The sequence below is a fragment of the Orcinus orca genome, chromosome 12 (genome assembly GCF_937001465.1).
Source record: "Orcinus orca chromosome 12, mOrcOrc1.1, whole genome shotgun sequence".
Taxonomy (NCBI): domain Eukaryota; kingdom Metazoa; phylum Chordata; class Mammalia; order Artiodactyla; family Delphinidae; genus Orcinus; species Orcinus orca.
In genome coordinates, this window is record NC_064570.1 from 2,727,453 (window position 1) to 2,747,318 (window position 19,866).

General features: G+C 54.9%; 1 protein-coding gene across 5 annotated transcripts in view; it reads left to right on the plus strand.

Moving 5' to 3' along the window:
• RPS6KA2 (ribosomal protein S6 kinase A2) overlaps window positions 1-18,011 on the plus strand; it is a 359,802-nt gene extending 341,791 nt beyond the window's left edge. For 4 of the 5 annotated variants that reach the window (XM_049695209.1, XM_033403996.2, XM_033403994.2 and 1 more), the window contains 7 exons: window positions 2,701-2,790; window positions 4,507-4,665; window positions 6,152-6,313; window positions 8,847-8,923; window positions 10,152-10,269; window positions 14,171-14,308; window positions 14,968-18,011. In XM_049695209.1, coding sequence (XP_049551166.1) covers window positions 2,701-2,790; window positions 4,507-4,665; window positions 6,152-6,313; window positions 8,847-8,923; window positions 10,152-10,269; window positions 14,171-14,308; window positions 14,968-15,093 — 870 coding nt within the window. In that variant the 3' untranslated portion in view covers window positions 15,094-18,011. The remainder of the gene's footprint in view (window positions 1-2,700; window positions 2,791-4,506; window positions 4,666-6,151; window positions 6,314-8,846; window positions 8,924-10,151; window positions 10,270-14,170; window positions 14,309-14,967) is intronic. The other variant, XR_007470469.1, reaches the window with a different exon arrangement.
• The last annotated feature ends 1,855 nt before the right edge of the window (window positions 18,012-19,866 follow it).

The following is a 19,866-nucleotide window of genomic DNA, read 5'->3' on the forward strand; positions in this document are numbered from 1 at the left end:
TGAGCATCGGCATGGAGAGAGGAGGCCTTGCGGGTGAACATGTTTGCTGAGAACGCCTCCCTCGGTTTTGCTGCATAAGCAAGATTATAAAACAATACTGTTCTCAAGATACAGGACTCGATTAACCAGGGCTCGCTTGAACTAGAAGCCAGTCCCACAATAGCAATCCCGAGAAATGGACCCCACGGAGAAGAAATTCCTTCCTGGGTGCGTCTGAACAATGTGCTCAAACCGCCCCCCTCCCCCAGGCTCCGCTGTACCCCACAGACCTGGGCTTTGTGCTCAGGGACCAGTCATCACACCTCACTGCTCTGTGTCTCTTCTTCCTGACCTTTCTCCCAAAAACATCCCGGAAAAAGATTTGTGGACGAAGCTGCCAGCCTTTGCTGACAGCGATCAAGATGACGGCGCTGGGTCTGAACAGAACTTGCTGCCGTGTGTCGGTCCCACGTTGCCCAGACTATAGGAGAGGCAGCGGCCGGCTGGGCAGGTGCAGGAGCCCGTGCTTGCCTCCACTCCCCGGGGGCCTCCCTTCCAGGCAGGCACCCACCCTCTCCTCCGTGCCTGCTGGGGACCCCATCACCCCACCCTGCCTGCCCTCTGCCTTCCAGTCGGTTCTGCCGGGGTGGACGCCACAGGAGGGAGGAGGGTAGAGCCCCCAGCCCCTGTGGGTGCCCTGTTCGTGTAGCCGCCCCTCTGGTCCCATAACTGCTCCCTCCTCCCCCTGCTCTGGGCCATCGGCATAGAGAAAAGGCTTCCTCTTTCTTGTTTATCTTGCATCCTATTCTATTGTGATTTGTGCTAAAAATACATTTCCTTTATCATGAAATTTTATTTGAAAAACTATGAATCTACCACTAACTTTTTAAAAAAACCACTAGTGATTTTAACCTTCTCAAATTGCAAAGGGATCGCAGCCTAGGGATTGAATGGCCCGGCAGGCAGCTGGGGCAGAGACGGTCCTAGAACCCTGTTGGTCAACATGTGATCCAGGCAGTGTAAGGGTCTGCCCCGTGGCTGCCTGGGCACCCACATGTTAGGGCATCCCCTCCATCACCCACTGAACAAGCCTTTAAAAAGATCTCCTCTAGAAGGATGCATTGTGTGTTGGCTTCTGCCAATAACAGAAGTGATCCCAGTTCCTAGCTAGAACTTTAGGAACAAAAGGAGGGAAGCTGTGTCAGGAAAGGAAGCTGGGGCTTCCCTGGTGGCGCAGCGGTTGAGAATCCGCCTGCCGATGCAGGGGGCACGGGTTCGAGCCCTGGTCCGGGAAGATCCCACATCCTGCGGAGCAGCTAAGCCCGTGTGCCACAGCTACCGAGCCTGCGCTCTAGAGCCCACGTGCCGCAACTACTGAGCTCACGAGGGACAACTACTGAGCCCACGTGCCACAACTACTGAAGCCGTGCGCCTAGAGCCCGTGCTCCGCATCAAGAGAAGCCACTGCCATGAGAAACCCGCGCACCGCAGTGAAGAGTAGCCCTGCTCGCCGCAACTAGAGAAAGCCCGTGTGCAGCAACGAACACCCAATGCAGCCAAAAATAAACAAAAAGTAAATAAATTTATTATTTTTTTAAAAAAAAGAAGCTTAGGTTTTTCCTTGTTGAACAACGTGTGTCATAGGGCTCATGGTCCTGGGCGCTAATGTCGTCAGAGCCTGGCAGTGGGTTTAAAACTGAGAGAAGCGCGGGCACCATGACCATCTTCCACTGCAGCGAAGGGGCGGCAGGGCGTCGGGCGGGCAGAGCTCCAACACTGGGTCCTGTGCCACCTGAGCATTTAGTTCATCTAAAGAAGAAAGTGAGTTTCACGCAAGCCTCCACTCAGAGCCTCGGACGTGATAGAGAGTGGAAGTGAACTTCCCTCACACTCTAGCAGCGAAATGACTGCACGTCGTCCACATGGCGAACGTTTTGAACTTGGGTGAAGCTAATGCACAAAAACCATCCTCCTCTTCTGAGTGTCGTTTCCCACACACGTGCTGTAGCCTTCGCCTGAGTGGGGTCCCCTCCCCAGCCAGCTGCATCCCCGTAAGAAGCAGGAGCTGGGGCCCAGGAAGCTGTCCCCAGAGGTTTGAGTGACTGTCCACCAACAGGTGACCCCTTGTTTCCAGCTGGGCTTTCATTCATGACACCCTGTGATCGGAAGCCATCTGTTTTCATGGGGTAAGAGGATTTTATCTGCCATCCTAAGACCAGCAGGAGGAGGTAGGAGCCAGAAGGAGCGTCCGTATGTGTAAGTCACAGCGCAGCCTCGGCACGCACGCCGCCGTGGCGTCTCTTGGTGAGAACCACACTGGGTCTCACTTTGTTGCCGGTGTGTGACCACCAAACAGGGAGAGAGATGCACGGCAGCCGGAGGCCCACTTTGGATGGGGCAGGGGGCACAGGCCGCCAACCCAGAGCCTGCGCTGCGAGTGGTGGAAGAGCGCCTTCTGTCTTCGGTGGTGCCTGTGTGAGCGCCCCGAACCCACCCTTCTCCATGCAGCCCTGTCATAGCTTAACATTAGCGTGTGCAGGCAGGTGCTCTCTCTTTTTCACGTCAGTCTCTTCTGCTCAGTGGGGAAGCAAGGGTTGCCGTGAATTCCTAGGCAGTTGCGGGCTATCTTGGTTGAGCTTGAGCCGGAGGGGAGGAGGGGCAGAAAGGGTTGCAGCCGCAGGCGCCAGCTGGAAGCCTCATGTCCACCTCTGTTTGTTTCAGATCATCGATAAGAGTAAAAGGGACCCCTCGGAAGAGATTGAGATCCTCCTGCGGTACGGCCAGCACCCCAACATCATCACCCTCAAAGACGTAAGCGCCTCCGTGCAACAGTGGTGTCGCTTGCGCTCTGTGTCCCTCCGGCCGGCGCCAGAAGCCACCGTTGATCTGGTGCAAGCCGGCTGCTCGGCTCACCAGCTGTCCCTGGCGCCCAGGAGCTCGGAGCCGGAGGGGCTGCTGCCCGGACAGCTCGGGGACACCCGGCAGCTGGGTAGCCCGGCCTGCCGGGCCGTTTATTCACACCCCGTTGACGGCACCCCACTCCTCCCAAATCACAGAATGCGCACGTGCGTAAAGGAGAGAGAGCTGGTGTGGATTCTAATCCAGGTGTGTTTCACTTCGCTGTCATGGAGAGCGTGGGGCCCATGAGATGGGCTCCAGCTCTGAGACTCCAGACCCGGAGCCCCTCCCAGCTCCCTTCGCTTTCCCGATTGAGCGATGTGTGGCCCTTGTCCCTGAAAGAGGGGAAGGGAGCAGGGACCAGTCACGCTGGAGCCAGTTGGGTGCACCTGGCAGCCTAGGGCTGGGCCTCTGGGGTCAGGCAGGGGAGAGAGCCTTGTCTTCCTCTCCAGCTCCAGAGTGATCCCAGCGTCGCGAACCCAAAACCTCAAAATACTGGGGCCACCTCAGTTTCCTTTGGGCCCCATAAATGCCTGGAGTAAGAGGCCTTCCAAATGCCAATTCAGTTCCGAGGAAAGCGTGGAACAGGCCTTGTGTGAGCAAAGCTTGAAGTGCAGCCCAGCTGCGTCCCTGCGGGTCACGGTCAGCTCCCCTGCGCGAGATCAGCCCCCTGCTCTTGCCTTCGTCGTGTGTGTGCGAAGGTCCGCAAACAGAAATCAGCGAATTTGAAAACTCCCGAAGAGCCCTGACTGTTTGGGATGAGCGACGTCACCCTGGGCACATTCGCAAAAGCAGAGCGTTTGCTCATAAACTCAGAAATAAATACAACAAGATGAACTTTACGTCCTTTATTGAGCTCCGTGCCAGCCAGATTGTTGTAGTGATTTGTTCTGAAATCACTGGCTCGGAAGCTAGAAAGTCACCGTATTCAGGTGCTTTGCTCCGTCTCTCTCTGGTTCTTCTCAGCACTTGGGCGGCCCCTCTGCTGGGCCATCGGCCTGACAGAGACCCAGAGCTTGTTGGTTTGGTTTGTCTTTTACGTTCAGGAGATTAACGCTAGTATGACGAAAGCTCTCTTCATCTACTGCTTTTCTGAAATAAAAGCAGACCAGCCCTCCTACCTCCTCTCCTCCCGGACTCCCAGGGCTTGTCCCCCGCACAGGGCACAGCAGCGTAGAGGGCCCCCGGGGTCAGGCTCCCCACCAACCACCTGCTTGGTAAGGTTTGAAAAGCACGGCCCTGGAGAACGCTGCCACCTGGGGCTGGGCCAGCATCGCGTTGTCCGTCTCTGAACATAGCTCTCCCAGAGGCGGGTCAGTACCAGGGTTCACTGCAGCTAAATCCATCCATGCAGCTCTCAGCGCTGCTGACCCATGCCCTGCCCAGCAGCAGATCATTAAAGCTGTTCTTTTCCCAAGAAGAGCCTCGTCTGGCATGACTAGAAAATCCTCACTCATTTTCTACAGAAGTCTTGTGTCTGCTCCCAGCGGAGTACTGGGACTCCAGGCTCTATGCACTGATGCGCCCCCTGCCCCTGCCGGGGTGGCCCCTCCTTCCCAGTGGCCAGCAGGCCCGCGAGGGTGACCGCGAGGTCCCTGAGGCCTGTGTGCTCTCCCGCCCCACCCCCAGGTCTACGACGACGGGAAGTTCGTGTACCTGGTGATGGAGCTGATGCGGGGTGGGGAGCTGCTGGACCGTATCCTGCGGCAGAGGTACTTCTCGGAGCGGGAGGCCAGCGATGTGCTGTGCACCATCACCAAGACCATGGACTACCTCCACTCCCAGGGGGTAAGGCCACGCCCCACCCCCACCCTGGGCAGCCCCGCGGGGAGGACAGAGGAAGAGCGGGACCCGGGGGCGCTCAGAGGCCACGGGCTCAAGAGCTGGGAACTCAGGTGTCCTCGTCTTCCTTGTGAATCACAACCGTCCCTCTTGGGTCTAAATGATTTTAGACACACACGCTGTGTGTCCAGGAGCTAGGTCAAGAAATTAAATTCACCGAGACCAGCAAAAAAGTAGTTTGGGCTTGATAAAGGGAAATTTGGAATGTTCATCAGTTGCCCTACTTAGAATTGAATTCCTCCACCAATGCCAAGAAATATGGTGGTAAAATGACAGCGACCGCTGAGGGTTCCAGGTGCTGCTCTGAGCTCTTCGTCTGGGCAGTTCTAGACTCTGGATCACACCCATTTCACAGATGAGGAGACCAGAGCGCAGAAGGGTTGCGTATCGCGCCCAAAGCTGCACACACAGCCGGGTTCTAACCCAGCACCATGCTTCTAGACCCCTTGCCCTCAGCCCCAGACCCCCACCTTCTCAGCACCTCCCAGGAAGCAGCAGTGCTTCCCTGGCCCGCCGTGCACGTGTGGCTGTCAGCTTTTAAAATGCAGCCCCGTCTGACCAGGACATTCCTCCAGGGCTACACGATGGTCATTTCCCAGGACGGTCAGACTGTAGAAGCAGCCCTGCAGATGATGGTTTTGCAGATTGGCTTCTGTTGCACGAGGGGGGGCAACAGACCTGGAACCGAGTCTTTTGTTTCCCGACCATCGGAGCCCCTGTAAGCCGGCTGCCGGCCGTGGCCCTTTAATCTCCCTTCTCTGTCCTCTCCCTGGGTATTAGCAGGACAATGAGACACGTGGGCCCCAAGCCACATGCAGACACACCACATGTTCTTACAATCGGCCTCTGTCCCCTTCAGAAGAAGCCGCTTTGTGCCCTAAATAGCTACATGGCCGCTGTGCTTTGAGGCGCCGCCGGCCCGCCCTCGGTGCTCAGAGCGCCGTGCGGCTCCCTCCGCACAGATGCGGCTCTCGGATTTCTGTCCACTGGCCACGTGCACACGACAGAGGCTCCTTGTCTGCATCACCCGCTGGGGTGCCGACACCTGCCCGCTGGAACGTGGCATCACACAGCAGATGTTTCTCTTTAGAAATCTTCCACCCGTGTTACTGAGCTCACCACCAGTGTCTCTCTGTGTGATGGCCCCAGCGGGCCTCCCTGATCTTGGGCACAGGCTCACTTATCTCTTCATCCAAATACTCACCATCCGAGGGGCTTAGGTGGGGTCCTCGATTTTTGAGTGTCAGTGTGAGAGAAAGAGAGGGGGGAGGACCTACAGAGATCAGAGCATCCCAGCCGATTGCTTCCTGCCTCAGGACCTGCCCAGAATAAACGACTCCAGATAAGCCCTTATCTCCTGAGTGCGTCCCCGCTTCTGTCCCCTGCTCCAGCCTGGGCCCCAGCTCAGGCGTACTTCCTCCTGCCTCTCTAGGTCGTTCATCGAGACCTGAAGCCGAGCAATATTCTGTACATGGACGAGTCTGGAAACCCCGAGTCCATCCGGATCTGTGACTTCGGGTTCGCCAAGCAGCTGCGAGCCGAGAACGGGCTGCTGATGACCCCCTGCTACACAGCCAACTTCGTTGCCCCGGAGGTGAGAGGGCCGCTGAGCCGGCGGGAGGACGGCCCTTTCCTACTTCCAGAGTCACTGCGCGGTTCGGTGTATTGGCATCGGCAGTAACTCTAGAGGGCAGAAACGAGGAGCTTCGGTCTCTTTTCGCTCAAACACGGTTATTTTATCATTTTATTTCCTATTCGTAAAATTTGTAATGGTGAGGTTTGCATGTGGAATTGTCATTGTGCTCTAGACGATTTCGATCAAACCTGCCTGTCTGTTAGGAGTTGCGGTGAGAAATAGTGCGTCGGTCTCTCCTACAACCGGGCGGGGAGCCAGTGGGTCACCTGGGATCAGCAGTCTACCAGCAGCTGCACCAGGAGGGAGGGCACGTGCGTGGACTTGGTGCCAGAGCTCTTGATCTAGGTTGTTTCCCAGAGCTCCAGGAGCGAGTCGGGTGCTGTGGGACCGAACGCTGGGGTTCCGCCGAGATTTGCGGATGAGAACGCACGTGAATCCTGCGGGCCCCCCTCCCGCCCCCTCGTCTCAGGGCGCCAGAGGCCTCGGCAGCACATCTCGTACGTGCTGTGCCCTTTTCAGCCTCCTGGGGATCATTTCCGGTAGGTCCTGAACTCACTGATGTGTTTGTGGAGACAAATCCAGTTTCTTGCTTTTTAGAAAAGCAACCAAACCCAAGACGCTGGTGAGAGCAGAGCTGGAAACAGAAGAGGCTGACGTTGCTGATGGGGGCAGGGTGGGGGGCGAGGTCAGGAATGAAAACAGACGTTAGGTTCTGCGTGGATCCCTCTGGTGGTTGGTGAAGCCGCTCCAGGGTGGCCCTGGTGGGTGCAGTGACAAGTACAGAAAGTCCTAAGAGAGAGGCATGCTGGCCCCTAGTGGCCAGTCTGTGAGCTGAGAGGTGACCCAGGTGGGGTCCACGAGGTGACCACGGCCAGTGGTCCACGAGGAAGATGTCCACGTGCCTGCCAGGATGCGGATGGATACGCAGCTGGGGCCATCATTAGGCTGTCCAGATGCTACCTGTAGCCCCTTTAAGAACAATCTGGTTCTGTTTGAGCAACATTATTGCCTTATTTCGTCGCTACTAATGTTAATAGTATTGGTTTTAGTGATTAGAGACTACCTTACGTTGGTATATTACTTTACCATTTACTGAGCACTTTTACCTGTATTTTTTGCTTTTATCCTCCTATGCCACATGGAGTGGGCAGGGTAGATACTGTTAGCCACAAACAGCTCACAGATTAAAAAAAAAACAGACCCCATGTGTTGAAGGGACTGAAGATCACTCAGCTAGTGAACATGGGCAAGGGCTTGAACCCCGAACGCTTGGTGTGTTCACACGCCTCGGTGACCTGCCATGCTGCAGACACCACGCCTGAGGTGCAAAGATCCCGGCCCTCGTGTCTAAGGAAATTGAACACGGCTCTCCTGACTTCACGTTCAATGTCAGTCCAGTGACCTGCAGTCGCCCGGAGTACTCGCGCTGCTTTTCTTTATTGTTATTCAACTGTAGACGTATCAGAGGATTGCCCTCCCCTGAAGTGTGTAACCCCGGGACACGAACACTCTCCCGTGTTAACTAGTCCTCAGAAACTCAAACACAGAACTACCAGGTGACCAAGCAACTCCACCTCTGGGTACAAACCCAGAAGAGTTGAAAGCAGAGGCAAGAACAGATATCTGTCCACCCGTGTTCACAGCAGCGAAAAGGTGGAAACAACCCACGTGTCCATCGATGGATGGACGGTACAGTGGAATATTAGCCTTAAGAAAGAGGGAAATCCTGTCCTACGCCACATCATGGATGAACCTTGAGGACACTGTGTTGAGTGTGATACGCCAGGAAGAAAAGGACAATTTTGTGATTCCTCTTACATGAGGGACCTACAGTTGGCAAATTCATAGAGACAGAAAGTTAAATGGTAGTTCCCAGGGGCTGGGGGGAGGGGAGGGGGAGTTGTTGTTTCATGGGGACAGAGCTTCAGTTTTGCAAAAGGAAAAGAGTTGTGGGGATGGGTGATGCTGACAGCTGCCCAGCAATATGAACGTACCTGGTATCACTCAACCGTACGCCTAAAAACGGCAAAGATGGGACATGTTATGCTAAGTATATTTTACCAGAGTAAAAAAAATTCTTCTGTTTTGTTTTGGTTTTTGTTTGGTTTGGTTTTGGTTTTTGCCACACCACACGGCTTGCAGGATCTCAGTTCCCCGACCAAGGATTGAACCTGGGCCACTGCAGTGAAAGCCTGGAATCCTAACCACTAGGCCATCAGGGAACTCCCAAAATTCTTCTGCCTTAAAAATTAACTGTTTCCTCTTCAGTCTGTCGTGTATCTGGCAAGAGCCAGGGCTCCCTGTGTGCGCGGGTCTTTGGGGAATCCTACGGCAAGGAATTAGGGTTGGCTTTGCGGCGATAAGCGACAGTTCCGCTGAAGTCACCCCGCATCCCCAGCCATCCCCCCGACCCCCGCCGGGGTTATGGACTCATCACAGCTTGAATTTTCCCTGCCAGGTGCTTATCCGTCGTCTGCTTTTCCCCTGGCAGGTCCTGAAGCGGCAAGGCTATGACGCGGCTTGTGACATCTGGAGTCTGGGGATCCTGCTGTACACCATGCTGGCGGGGTAACGCAAACCCTCACGTGGGTGTCGGCGCTCAGGGCGCCCCTGGCGAGGCTGCTGGCCCTTGTGGGCCTGTCCCTGTGCACGGTGTGGGCCCATACCTACAGACCTTGAGTTCAGTCTCCTGAGGCCCCTGCAGGACAACCAGAGAGCAAGGGCAGAAAGTCATGCCTTGTCGTTCAAGTGTGTCTCTGGAATTAGGGAACTGGGGCTCCACAGCTCAGCCCAGCTCATCAACAAAAACCCAAGCCTCTGACCGCGGGTCCACGTTCTCGCCTCTGCACCACGCATCCTCTGCACAGAGGTCACAGCATCTTTCCTTACAGACATCTTCTCGAGCCAGGAAGCAGCCACGTCTCGAAGAGGCAGGCAGCCCAGGCTCCGGGTCATAGATTCACCCTCACTAGCTCTGCTCCCGGGTGAATCACAGGAGTGACTGAGAATGCCCTGCTTTTTGCGTGGCCTCAGTGAGGTATTTCCTAGTCAATCAGTGACTAGTGTCGCAGTGGAGGGGGGAGCCCCGGTGAGCCTGGGGCCGTGCCCTGAGGGCTGCAATAGCAAAGGAGGCCCTGCAGTTTCTTCCCAATGCCACGCTTTGTGATTCTTCTGGTGCTTACTTTGCCAATACATAAACTAGGAGTACAAACCCTGCCACTGAAGGAAGTGCGTTAGGATTACATATAATTTTCTTTCTGGGGAGGCTACACTGACCCACCCTGGTTTATGTGAAGGGGTGACAGTAAACATCTATCACACACTTACAGTAGGGCAAGAACCGTTTGCATTTTGTGTGTGTCTGTGCGTACCTGCGAGTGTATTATTCTGCCCATTTTGCAATTGAGGTTCAAAAAATTCATTTGTCAGAGAAGCCAGAGTTGGTAATAGATCGACCATGGGTCTCTCAGACTTCAAATCCCAGTCTCCCGTCCACTATATACCACACTGTCACCATGGAAACCGCATCACCGGGCAAACCACTGTACCACACTGTCACCAGGGAAGCCAGAAACGGTCCAGAAAGGCTCATCCTTGGGTCCACAGAACATTCTTCACTGGCTGAGTAAGGAAAAGAGACACAGCAGTAAGAAATAAATTACACTTTACCATGAATCCTGGATTTGGGGCATGATGGGAAAGAAAATATTATTCTTTTTACAACAAAGAGGCGAAATGAACTTTATCTTAGATTATAAAATGGAAGCTCATTACCACAAATTCTCTCATCACACAGATTTACCCCTTTTGCAAACGGACCAGATGATACCCCTGAGGATATCTTGGCAAGGATTGGCAGCGGGAAGTACGCCCTTTCCGGGGGAAACTGGGATTCCATATCTGATGCGGCAAAGGTGAGTACATTGCCCAGTGCTCTTCTCAGGTATGGACATTCTGCAGTAACCATTTTATCTTTGAGAATACTAGAGGATACTTTTCGTGTAAATCATATAGATATTTTATACTCGTAGATTTTTTTAAGAAACACAGCTAAAAAAAAGAAATTTTGCAAAAATATTTCAGCGCACTTTTCACATTTTCTACAGCCTTGGTGTATTAGGGTTCTCCGGAGATACAGAACCAATAGGATGTGTATGTATAGAGACAGAGACAGAGAGAGACTAAGACAGAGGATGAGCTATTTATTTTTATGGAATTGTGGAGGCAAGTCCAAAACCTATAGGCCAGGCCAGAAGCCTGGAGACTCAGGAAAGAGTAGATGTTGCAGCTCTAGTCCAAAGGCCGTCTTCTGGCAGAATTCCCTTTTCCTCGGGGACTTCAGTCTTTTTTCACTTAAGACCTTCAACTGATTGGATGAGGCCCACGCACATTATGGAGAAGTTGACAGATTTAATTGTTAATGTCACCTTCACAGAAACATCTAGATCACTATTGGTTCTTTTTTTGGGGGGTGGGGGGGTTGGCCTCACCACACGGCCTGTGGGATCTTACTTCCCCAACCAGGAATCGAACCTGCACCCTCGGCAGTGAAAGGGCAGAGTCCTAACCACTGGACCACCAGGGAGTTCTCCAGACGAGTGTCTTTTGTTTTGTTTTTCTTTTTTTTCATTGAAGTATGGTTCATTATGTAAGTTGCAGGTGTACAACATAGTGATTCACAAGTTTTAAAGATTGTACTCCATTTATAATTATTATAAAGCAGACAGGTGTTTGACCAAACACTGGGTACCATGACCTAACCAAGTTGACACAGAAAATTAACCGTCACACTTTTAGGGATGTTGCAAAATGATAGCCCTGACTGTTCACAGACTGATCAAGTAAAACTCTGGTACAGGGGTGTATTTCTGTTATTAAAAAATACTTTGAATTGGGGCTTCTCTGCATCTGCACCATTTGGGACCAGCCCTGTTTCTCTGTCCATCAGACTTGGAATTCCTCTCTAATCAAATAGTAAATTATAGTCCAACCACAGTAAGAAACAGCATCAACAGTCTATTTCCTGTGTTCCTATAAAATGACCAGAGGAGGAGAAATTCTGGGGTTCTGATTCCAGCTCTGCCATTACCGTCTCTGTGTGACCTCATACAGTGATGGTGGAGGAGATGATGGAGGTGATGAAGGTGGTGAAGAGGATGGTGGAGATGGCAGAGGAGATGATGGAGGTGATGGTGGATGTGATGGTGAAGGTCATGGTGGAGGAGATGGTGGAGGTCATGGTGGAGAAGATGGTGGATGTGGTGGTGAAGGTCATGGTGGAGATGATGGGAATGGTGAAGGTCATGGTGGAGGAAGTGGTGGAGCTGATGGTGAAGGTCATGGTGGAGGAGATGGTGGATGTAGTGGTGAAGGTCATGGTGGAAGAAGTGGTGGAGGTGTTGTGAAGGTCATGGTGGAGGAGATGGTGGAGGTCATGGTGGAGGAGATGGTGAAGGTCATGGTGGAGGAGATGGTGGAAGTCATGGTGGAGGAGATGGTGAAGGTCATGGTGGAGCAGATGGTGGAGGTCATGGTGGAGCAGATGGTGGAGGTCATGGTGGAGGAGATGGTGAAGGTCATGGTGGAGGAGATGGTGAAGGTCATGGTGGAGGAGATGGTGGAGGTCATGGTGGAGCAGATGGTGGAGGAGATGGTGAAGGTCATGGTGGAGGAAGTGGTGGAGGTGATGTGAAGGTCATGGTGGAGGAGATGGTGGAGGTCATGGTGGAGGAGATGGTGAAGGTCATGGTGGAGGAGATGGTGGAGGTCATGGTGGAGGAGATGGTGGAGGTCATGGTGGAGGAGATGGTGGAGGTCATGGTGGAGGAGATGGTGGAGGTGATGGTGGAGGTAATGGCAGCCGGCATTTAGTGAGCACCTCCCCTGTGTTGCACCCTGACACCCACATTGCTCCTTCCATCCACTCTGTTTTGAATGAGTATGGGAATTGTCTTAGTTCCGGTTCCCACAGTAGAGCCACAGACCAGGACTTGGGTGCTGGTGGTTTCTTTGAGAGGTGATTTCAAACAGGAGTGAGGGGCAGGGAAAAGGTGGCAGGAAAGGAGTTCGTCAGGTACAGGACACGTTACCAAGGTCACAGCTGCAGGGAGAGGGCTTCGCTGCCTCCCAGGACCTTTTGCCGGCTTCTCCCTGCTCCTTCCCTGCCATGTCTTCCCCTCGCCCTGTGCCTTTTCCCCCTCTGTGCTCGCCACACAACAAAACCTCCAATCCTCCGAAAACAGGCAAGGCCTATGGATTTGTATGTTTTTATGATACTTTATCCGCCTCCTGCATGCACTGTGTAAAAACACACTGCTTCACTGTGAGTTTTTTTTGGCCTCGCCACACAGCTTGCAGGATCTTAGTTCCCCAACCAGAGACTGAACCCCTGCCCTCGGCAGTGACAGTGCGGAGTCCTAACCACTGGACCGCCAGGGAATTCCCTACTGTGAGGTCTTGATCAAGTCAATAAAGGTCTCCCTGCTTTCATTTTCCACACATAGAAATGGGGAGAACAGTCCTTCCAGGAGATATTTGTTTCAAGAAGTTACCAAGATTAATGTTATCAAATATCAAAAGGCATTGTATTTCTCTGTAGAAGGGTATTTTATTAGTGTATAATATTTCTTTGTTGCGGTTGATGACCACAAATTCTGTTGAGTGATGCAACTTCACATTAAACAGATACTCTAACTGATTTCATTTCATTTTGGAATGTGATGGGAACAGTGAAAGAAGGAGAGGAGGCCAGCAGAAAAGCACGGATTCTCACCGAGGCTCTTCCTTGGGCACTTGGTGAAGAACTATACACATCACGTCTTCACCTACAAAACAGGGATGTAATATTCACCCTCTTTCCCCCAAGGACAGCCCTGATGCTCACAAGAGCTGGTGCGTCAAGCGTGTGAAGACAGTCTCATGAATTCCATGCAGATGCAGCTCACAGTTCTAGTTGTACGTGTGTGTAGACGTAGGTACACACATTTGCATGTATTGCCACATGTAAATCTGAAGTGGAGCTCAGTCTCTAAACCCGTTGTAGGAGTTTTTGTTGCTATTACATTACAATCAAATAAGAAAATCAGGGCTTCCCTGGTGGCGCAGTGGTTGGGAGTCCGCCTGCCGATGCAGGGGACACGGGTTCGTGCCCCGGTCCAGGAAGATCCCACATGCCGCGGAGCGGCTGGGCCCATGAGCCATGGCCGCTGAGCCTGCGCGTCCAGAGCCTGTGCTCCGCAACAGGAGAGGCCACCACAGTGAGAGGCCCGCGTACCGCAAAAAAAAAAAAACAAAAAACGAACAAACTCAAATAAGAAAGTCACCTCTATGGAACATGAGCCCCTTTGGACACAGTAACAGCAGCAGATTACTAATTCCACAGTTGGTGATTATTTGCAGCAAACACTTGTGGATTTGAGGATAGTAATATTTATTATATGTGATAAAATGTAACTGAGGACATTGTTATGATTGGTTTATATCTGTGGGGTAGTCATTATTTCAGCTTCTCCCTTTGGAAGATTATCGTTTTTACTCAAATGATATTTCAGTAACTTACACCCGCTATTGAACGTTTCCACATTTGATTTCTCTTCAGACATAAAATCTTTAATACTGTATGAACCTGGGGTGATCCACCAAGTTGACGACGGTTAAAACTTTAAAAAAAAAATCACATGTGTAGAAACCTGGGGGTAAACGTTCGGCCCCAGGCGCGGAGCTTGTCAGCCTGGTGGCCGGGTGTCGCCGTGAGCAGGGGAGGACTTTGGCTGGGAGCCCTGAGAAGCAGCGGCACCCACTGCCCTCCCCCCACAGGATGTCGTGTCCAAGATGCTCCACGTGGACCCTCAGCAGCGCCTGACAGCCGTCCAGGTCCTCAGACACCCCTGGATCGTGAATAGAGAGTACCTGTCCCCAAACCAGCTCCGCAGACAGGACGTCCACTTGGTGAAGGTACCGACCACTGGTCCCCACGGCAGAACGGTGGGAGCGGGGACTCCGGAGAGCTGCCCCGATACCCGCACGGCTAACCCCAGGGGTCACGGGGTGCCGGCAGGGAACCCGCAACAGGCCCAGATAGGCACCCCGGTGTATTTACGGCTACTTGGTTCATCCCATACGTGCAGTCACATGCCGGACTCTGAGCAAGTGACAACTTCTGTTAACACAGAAGGGGCGGCCCCTCTTCTGGGAGGTATGCACGGCTGGGGTTCTCCTGCTGGGAGCCGCCCGTTCAAGACCACCCGAGGGTTTAGAGCTGCTCCAGGAGGGGCCCAGTCACCCAGGTTGGTCCCGGATCCTCAAGATTGGCAGAGCTGGGGTGCCATTGCCGGGAGGGCACCCCAGGGACCCCACAGCCGCAGAGCGGATCGGGGGCCGGGAGAACCTCACCCCAGGGCTCCCCAGGAGCCCAGAGCGTCTACCCCCAGTCACCGCACGGTTCACAGATGGGGTCCGGGGGGCGGGTGGATACGGCAATCAGAGCAACACCCTGATGTTTGAGAGCCGGTGCTCCGTGGCCCTGAAGGAAGGCCTCCCGTAGCCCAGGCTCGGCGAGGCCCAGGCCGGGTCGGGGGCCGGCACAGCGTCACCGCCGCTCCCTTGTGTTGCAGGGAGCGATGGCCGCCACCTACTTCGCTCTGAACAGAGCCCCCCAGGCCCCGCGGCTGGAGCCCGTGTTGTCCTCCAGCCTGGCGCAGCGCCGGGGCATGAAGAGACTCACGTCTACGCGGCTGTAGCCGAGCCCGGCGCCCGCTCATCCTGCACCTTCTCGGGCAGCCGGAGGGGATCCAGGCGGGACCTCCCGACGCCTGGCTGTGCTGACCTTGCCGTCTCCGCCCCCAGCCGACCAGCCGGGGCCCGTCCACTGCGGACCTGCCGAGTGCCTGGAGGGTCCCCAGCCCGTGGGTCTTGCGCAGTCGTGGCCTGTGTTTCCGTGGAGACGTGTGTTTCCCAGTTATAAAGTCAGTGACCTAGTCTGATTTCCGGCACACACAGCCCAGGTGTCACGGTGCGAAGGTGACAGTTAACGGCAGAGCCCTGGGGGCCTGGCTTCTGCGCCTCTGCCCTTGCCCGCGGCTGAGTGACCGGCGGGCACAGGGCACCTAGGAGCAGATGCCTGGTCCCTCCAGATGATCCAAAGAGCCCTCGTCTCATTGCCCCCCACTTGGGACTGAGGCCCCCGTGTTCTCTCCCGTTGCAGATCTGATGGGGCGAGGCCACCCCGGCCCCGGGAGCAGCAGCTTCGCCTCGGTGGCCACGTTTCCCAAGAATCGCTCGCATCCCCGGGAGGGAGCCAGCCCAACCTGTGCCCATGTTTGCGCGTTCTCCTGAGGACCGGGGTCTGCAGGAGCGGCTCAAGGGTCGCCGCGGCCGCCCCGAGCTTCCGAGAGGGCCTGGGCTTCCCTGAGTGCTGGCTTTCCCCTTTCATGGAAACCCTGTGGCCCGTGGGAACCCTCAGTTGGGTTGCCTCCCGTCAGTCCCTTCTCGGTTCCCCTGGAGACCCCTGCCCCCCGCCCGGGGCCAGAGGGGAGCAGAGGATGTGTTGCTGAGAGCAGGGGTGCCCTTTGTGGAAGCTGTGCTTTTGTGTCGTGCTTTGTGTTTCTGTTGCACAGGTCTGTCCTCACCTGACATGTCAGGGATATTTAATGTTTCCCCCGGGGCGTGTGAACACAGGAGTGGGTGTGATGCTGGGCGAGCCACCGCCGGGGCCTGGAGGACAGAGGCCTGTGTCCTCCCAGCCGGCCCCAAACCAGGCCCTTGCCCACCGTGCTGTGACTGGCCAGCGTCACTGGGCACCCCCTGCCCTCGGGGGGAGGGGGGGCACCTGTTGGTCTCAGCCGGGTTTTCACCAAGAAGACAATTTCTGAAACTCCCTCCATTTTAACTCACTCTGGTACCCAACTCGACCGACAAAAACAAAAACAATGCCGCCTTCTAAAAATTAGCTCCCTAGCTTGGTCTAATGGTTTTCAGACCTGAAAATATAAACGTATCGCAGAAGCTTTAATTATCCCGTGAGCCTTTTTTTTTTTTTCTTTTCCTCAGAACCACAAGGAATAAAAAGGTGGGGACAGGTTCATGGACCTGTTTTCCCACAAAGCCCTCTTGGGCACTTGGCATATTTCTCAATTCTTTTCCCAAGGCTCAAAACACGTCCACCCACAAGAGTTTTGTTTTAGGTCAGAACTATTTCGTCTGTTATTAGAAACTTAGGAACACCTGGGGGGCCCAAGCTCACAGATTTTGCCCTCCCAGAAATCGACAGTGGTCCTTGTATCTTGTGTTTGCCGCACAGGCAACGGCCGGTCCGTCAGCCGCCTGGGCCTCTGTCCTGGGCTCGTCGGCACGTTGCTGGTTTGCTTGAAATCCGTGTGTTGTGATGGAAGGGGACAGAAAGGAGAGACAGAGATGCAGCACGGCTGTGAGAGCGGCCAGCGCGTGTTTTCTGTGCGTCACACCAGCCCCCTTACGTGTGCAGCCTTAGTTCTGACCGTTCAGAGCCCCGCGGGGACCCCGGGACTCACCCCGCACCGGACCCCGCCCGTGACAGGGGCACCCCGGCTCTTCCCCACTCTCTCCTGAACCAACTCGAATGCCCTGAGATACCTCCACTCCCTCGCCCTTCTGCAAAACAAAGTGGTACTTGAAACCCTTCTGCAGAGAGGCAGCCTAGAGAAGCTGAGAGCCTGTGTTTAATTGAACTGGCTTAAGTCTCAAGTAGCCAGTGGCTGGGCTTCCTAACCGGCAGTCGGTATGTGAATGAAGGTGCGATCACCGCGTTGTTCACCTGTACGGGCACCTCCACCATTCACGCAAGGGCTTGCGGGATTTGCACACGTGGTGTGACAGCCCAGCAAGTTAACTGGCTGCCCTGCCCTCCTGTAGAGTCGGACCCCCTCTGGATCACCAGAACCAGACTTGGTTGTGATAAACCCGAGCCCGGGGTCTCAGGCCTTTGGCCCTGCCGGTCCCCCTCCGTGGTACCCACTGTGGTCCCATCCACCCCGGCGCCTGCCCACTTTAAGAGAAACACCTGATGCCCCCGGAGGGAGAGATTTCGCCCAGTGCTGCCCCCCACGTCACACTGGGCAAGAGTGAGGTTTCACTTGTTCCCCAGGGGCAGTGGGGCGTGATTTCAGACTACCCGCATGTGTGTTGCTGCGCGGACGGCTGTCAGGGCTCGAGTGGCCACGGCTCCGATGCGAGCCGGCCCTGCTCACTAGTGGCGTGACCCAGCGCCGCTCTGGGGTGGTGGCCTTGCTTCACTGGGTGCTTCCAGCACGGGAGGGATCTGATCTGCACTCGTCCTCTCCCACGTGGTTTGGTGGCCCTCACTGCTCCGAGAGCCGTGGGATTCTAGAATGGAAAGGACGCCGCAGGCCCTGAGTGACGAGGAGAAGCCACCCGCGGGCTCAGGGCGTCACCGGGAAGGGACCCGCCAGCTGCAGCCGAGCCCGCGCTCCCCCGAGGACGCTGCCAGCACTTTGCGTCCCTGCCCGCGTCCGTGTTTACAGGGGACTCTCGTGTTCACGCTTTATATTTTATGTTGGAGATGGGCGGCCACTCTACGATATTTATTACGCTTTCCAGACTTTCTGAATAGATTTTTTTAATAAACATGGGTTTTATGAAGTGTAATATTTTTCTAGCATAACTGTGATATTGTACTTTCTATACCGTCCCGAATAACAGTCTGCAGGTGAGCTTCTTACCAGGCGCTCCCCCTCCCCTTGCACCGCCTTCCGGCCGCCCCAGCCTCTGCTGCCACCAGCTGGCCTCTTCGTGGGGGCAGGCGGCACGGCTGTCCCCCACCCTGGGAGCTGTGCGTGCACGTGTGGGTGTGTAAGTGCATGCCCAAGTGCGTTGTGTGATGCGCGTGTGTGTGTGTTTGCATGTGTGAGCACATGTGAGCACGTGTGTGTGCGTCTGCTCCCCGTGCAACCCGGCAGGAGACGGGGTGGTCATGTTGGTAACGAAGCAGGTGGCCCGGGTGGACTGCTGGGCGCCAGCCCTGCGGTCTCTCGCAGGTGTGCCACTTGCCACCTCACGCCCAGCTTTTCTTCATACAGTAATAAAACAAGAAGCTACGCTGTCGGTCGTGAGCTCTGCAACCTAATTTCTTCTTCCCTCTTGGTCAGTTCCTAACCTGCATGTGTCAGCCGGTGGGACCCCCCCACGCACACATCTCTGCCATCGTTTTGGGGCTGCTTCCCCAGCAGGTGAGGGATCTTCCCGAGATCCTACAGCCTCATGGTGCAGGTAGAGCGCTGAATTTCAGGGCCAACGATAACGCCCAAGGAATTCTTTCTCCTGCTGCCCCAGAGCGTGGTCAGAAAACGCCAAGTGGAAGAGATTGAATTGGAGAAAGCATCTCTTACATCCGATGTGTGTTATCTTCTATTGCCACTGTGATAAATTCCCTTAACCTGGTGGTGCTGAACAATTCGTTATGTGATAGTTCTGGAGGTCACAAGTCCGAGATGGGTCCCATGGGGTGAAATCAGGGTGTGGGCAGGGCTGCATTCCTTCTGGGGGCTCCAGGGGAGACCTTTCCAGCCCTTGCCCAGTGTCCCTCCAGCCTCAGAGCCAGCCGCAGGGGCCAAAGCTACGGTCCTCACATCTGTCACCCACCTGGAGCACCCAGGACACGCTCCCTTTTGTAAGGCCAGCTGGTTAGCAGCCTGAATTCCCCCTGCCACCTCAGCTCCCCTTTGCCCCGGCACCAGCACGTGACATCTTTGCGGGGCCCGTCACTCTGTCTGCCGGGCCAGCGAAGATCTGGCCACACGTTTCAGCCTGTGTGTGGTTCACAGGGGGAAGAGATTCAGGAACTGTGTCACTTTGGGGCTTTGCTTTCTCAGAAGCTGACAAGTTACCTGCCACAGTCTCGTGGATGCCGGACCAAGACACGAGACTCCGGGTCAGAGCCCAGCCACCCCCATAGCAAACAGCGAGACCCCGTGTGTGTCAGTCCCCTGGCCCCCCGGTCTCACGGGGGTGGTGGAGTGTGGCCCAGGCCGAGGGTTACCCAAAGGGCTGTGTGACAGCCGGGGCCCGACTTGGGAAACACCAGTCATTTATAAAGGGCTGCAGGCAAACAGCTATCCTTTGCCCGGGACGGGGACGCAGTCCTGTCTCCCCGGCTGTGCAATGTCTCAGGGGACGTCCCGCTAACTCAACCGCAAGCGCACACATCCGTCTTTTGCAGGATGTAACCTAGTCCTCCAGGTGCCTTTCATGCAGAGAGTTGTATCTATACTTGCAAATCCAGCTTGCCACTTGTCCTAGGTAATGCCATCCCAGACCAGTGGCCGTATTTGCTTCCCAAGATGCTGGAAACATGGGGCGGGTAAGGGAGCCTCGAGCCTGGGCTTCTGGTTTCCAAGGCAGCCCCCGGGTCACCCAGTTATGCCGCCCACCAAATCCCTGGTGTTTTATCCGGTCTGTGACCTCCTAGGTAAAATGAGTAAATCTCGTGTACGAGGGCAGATGGCAGGGCAGCTTGTGAC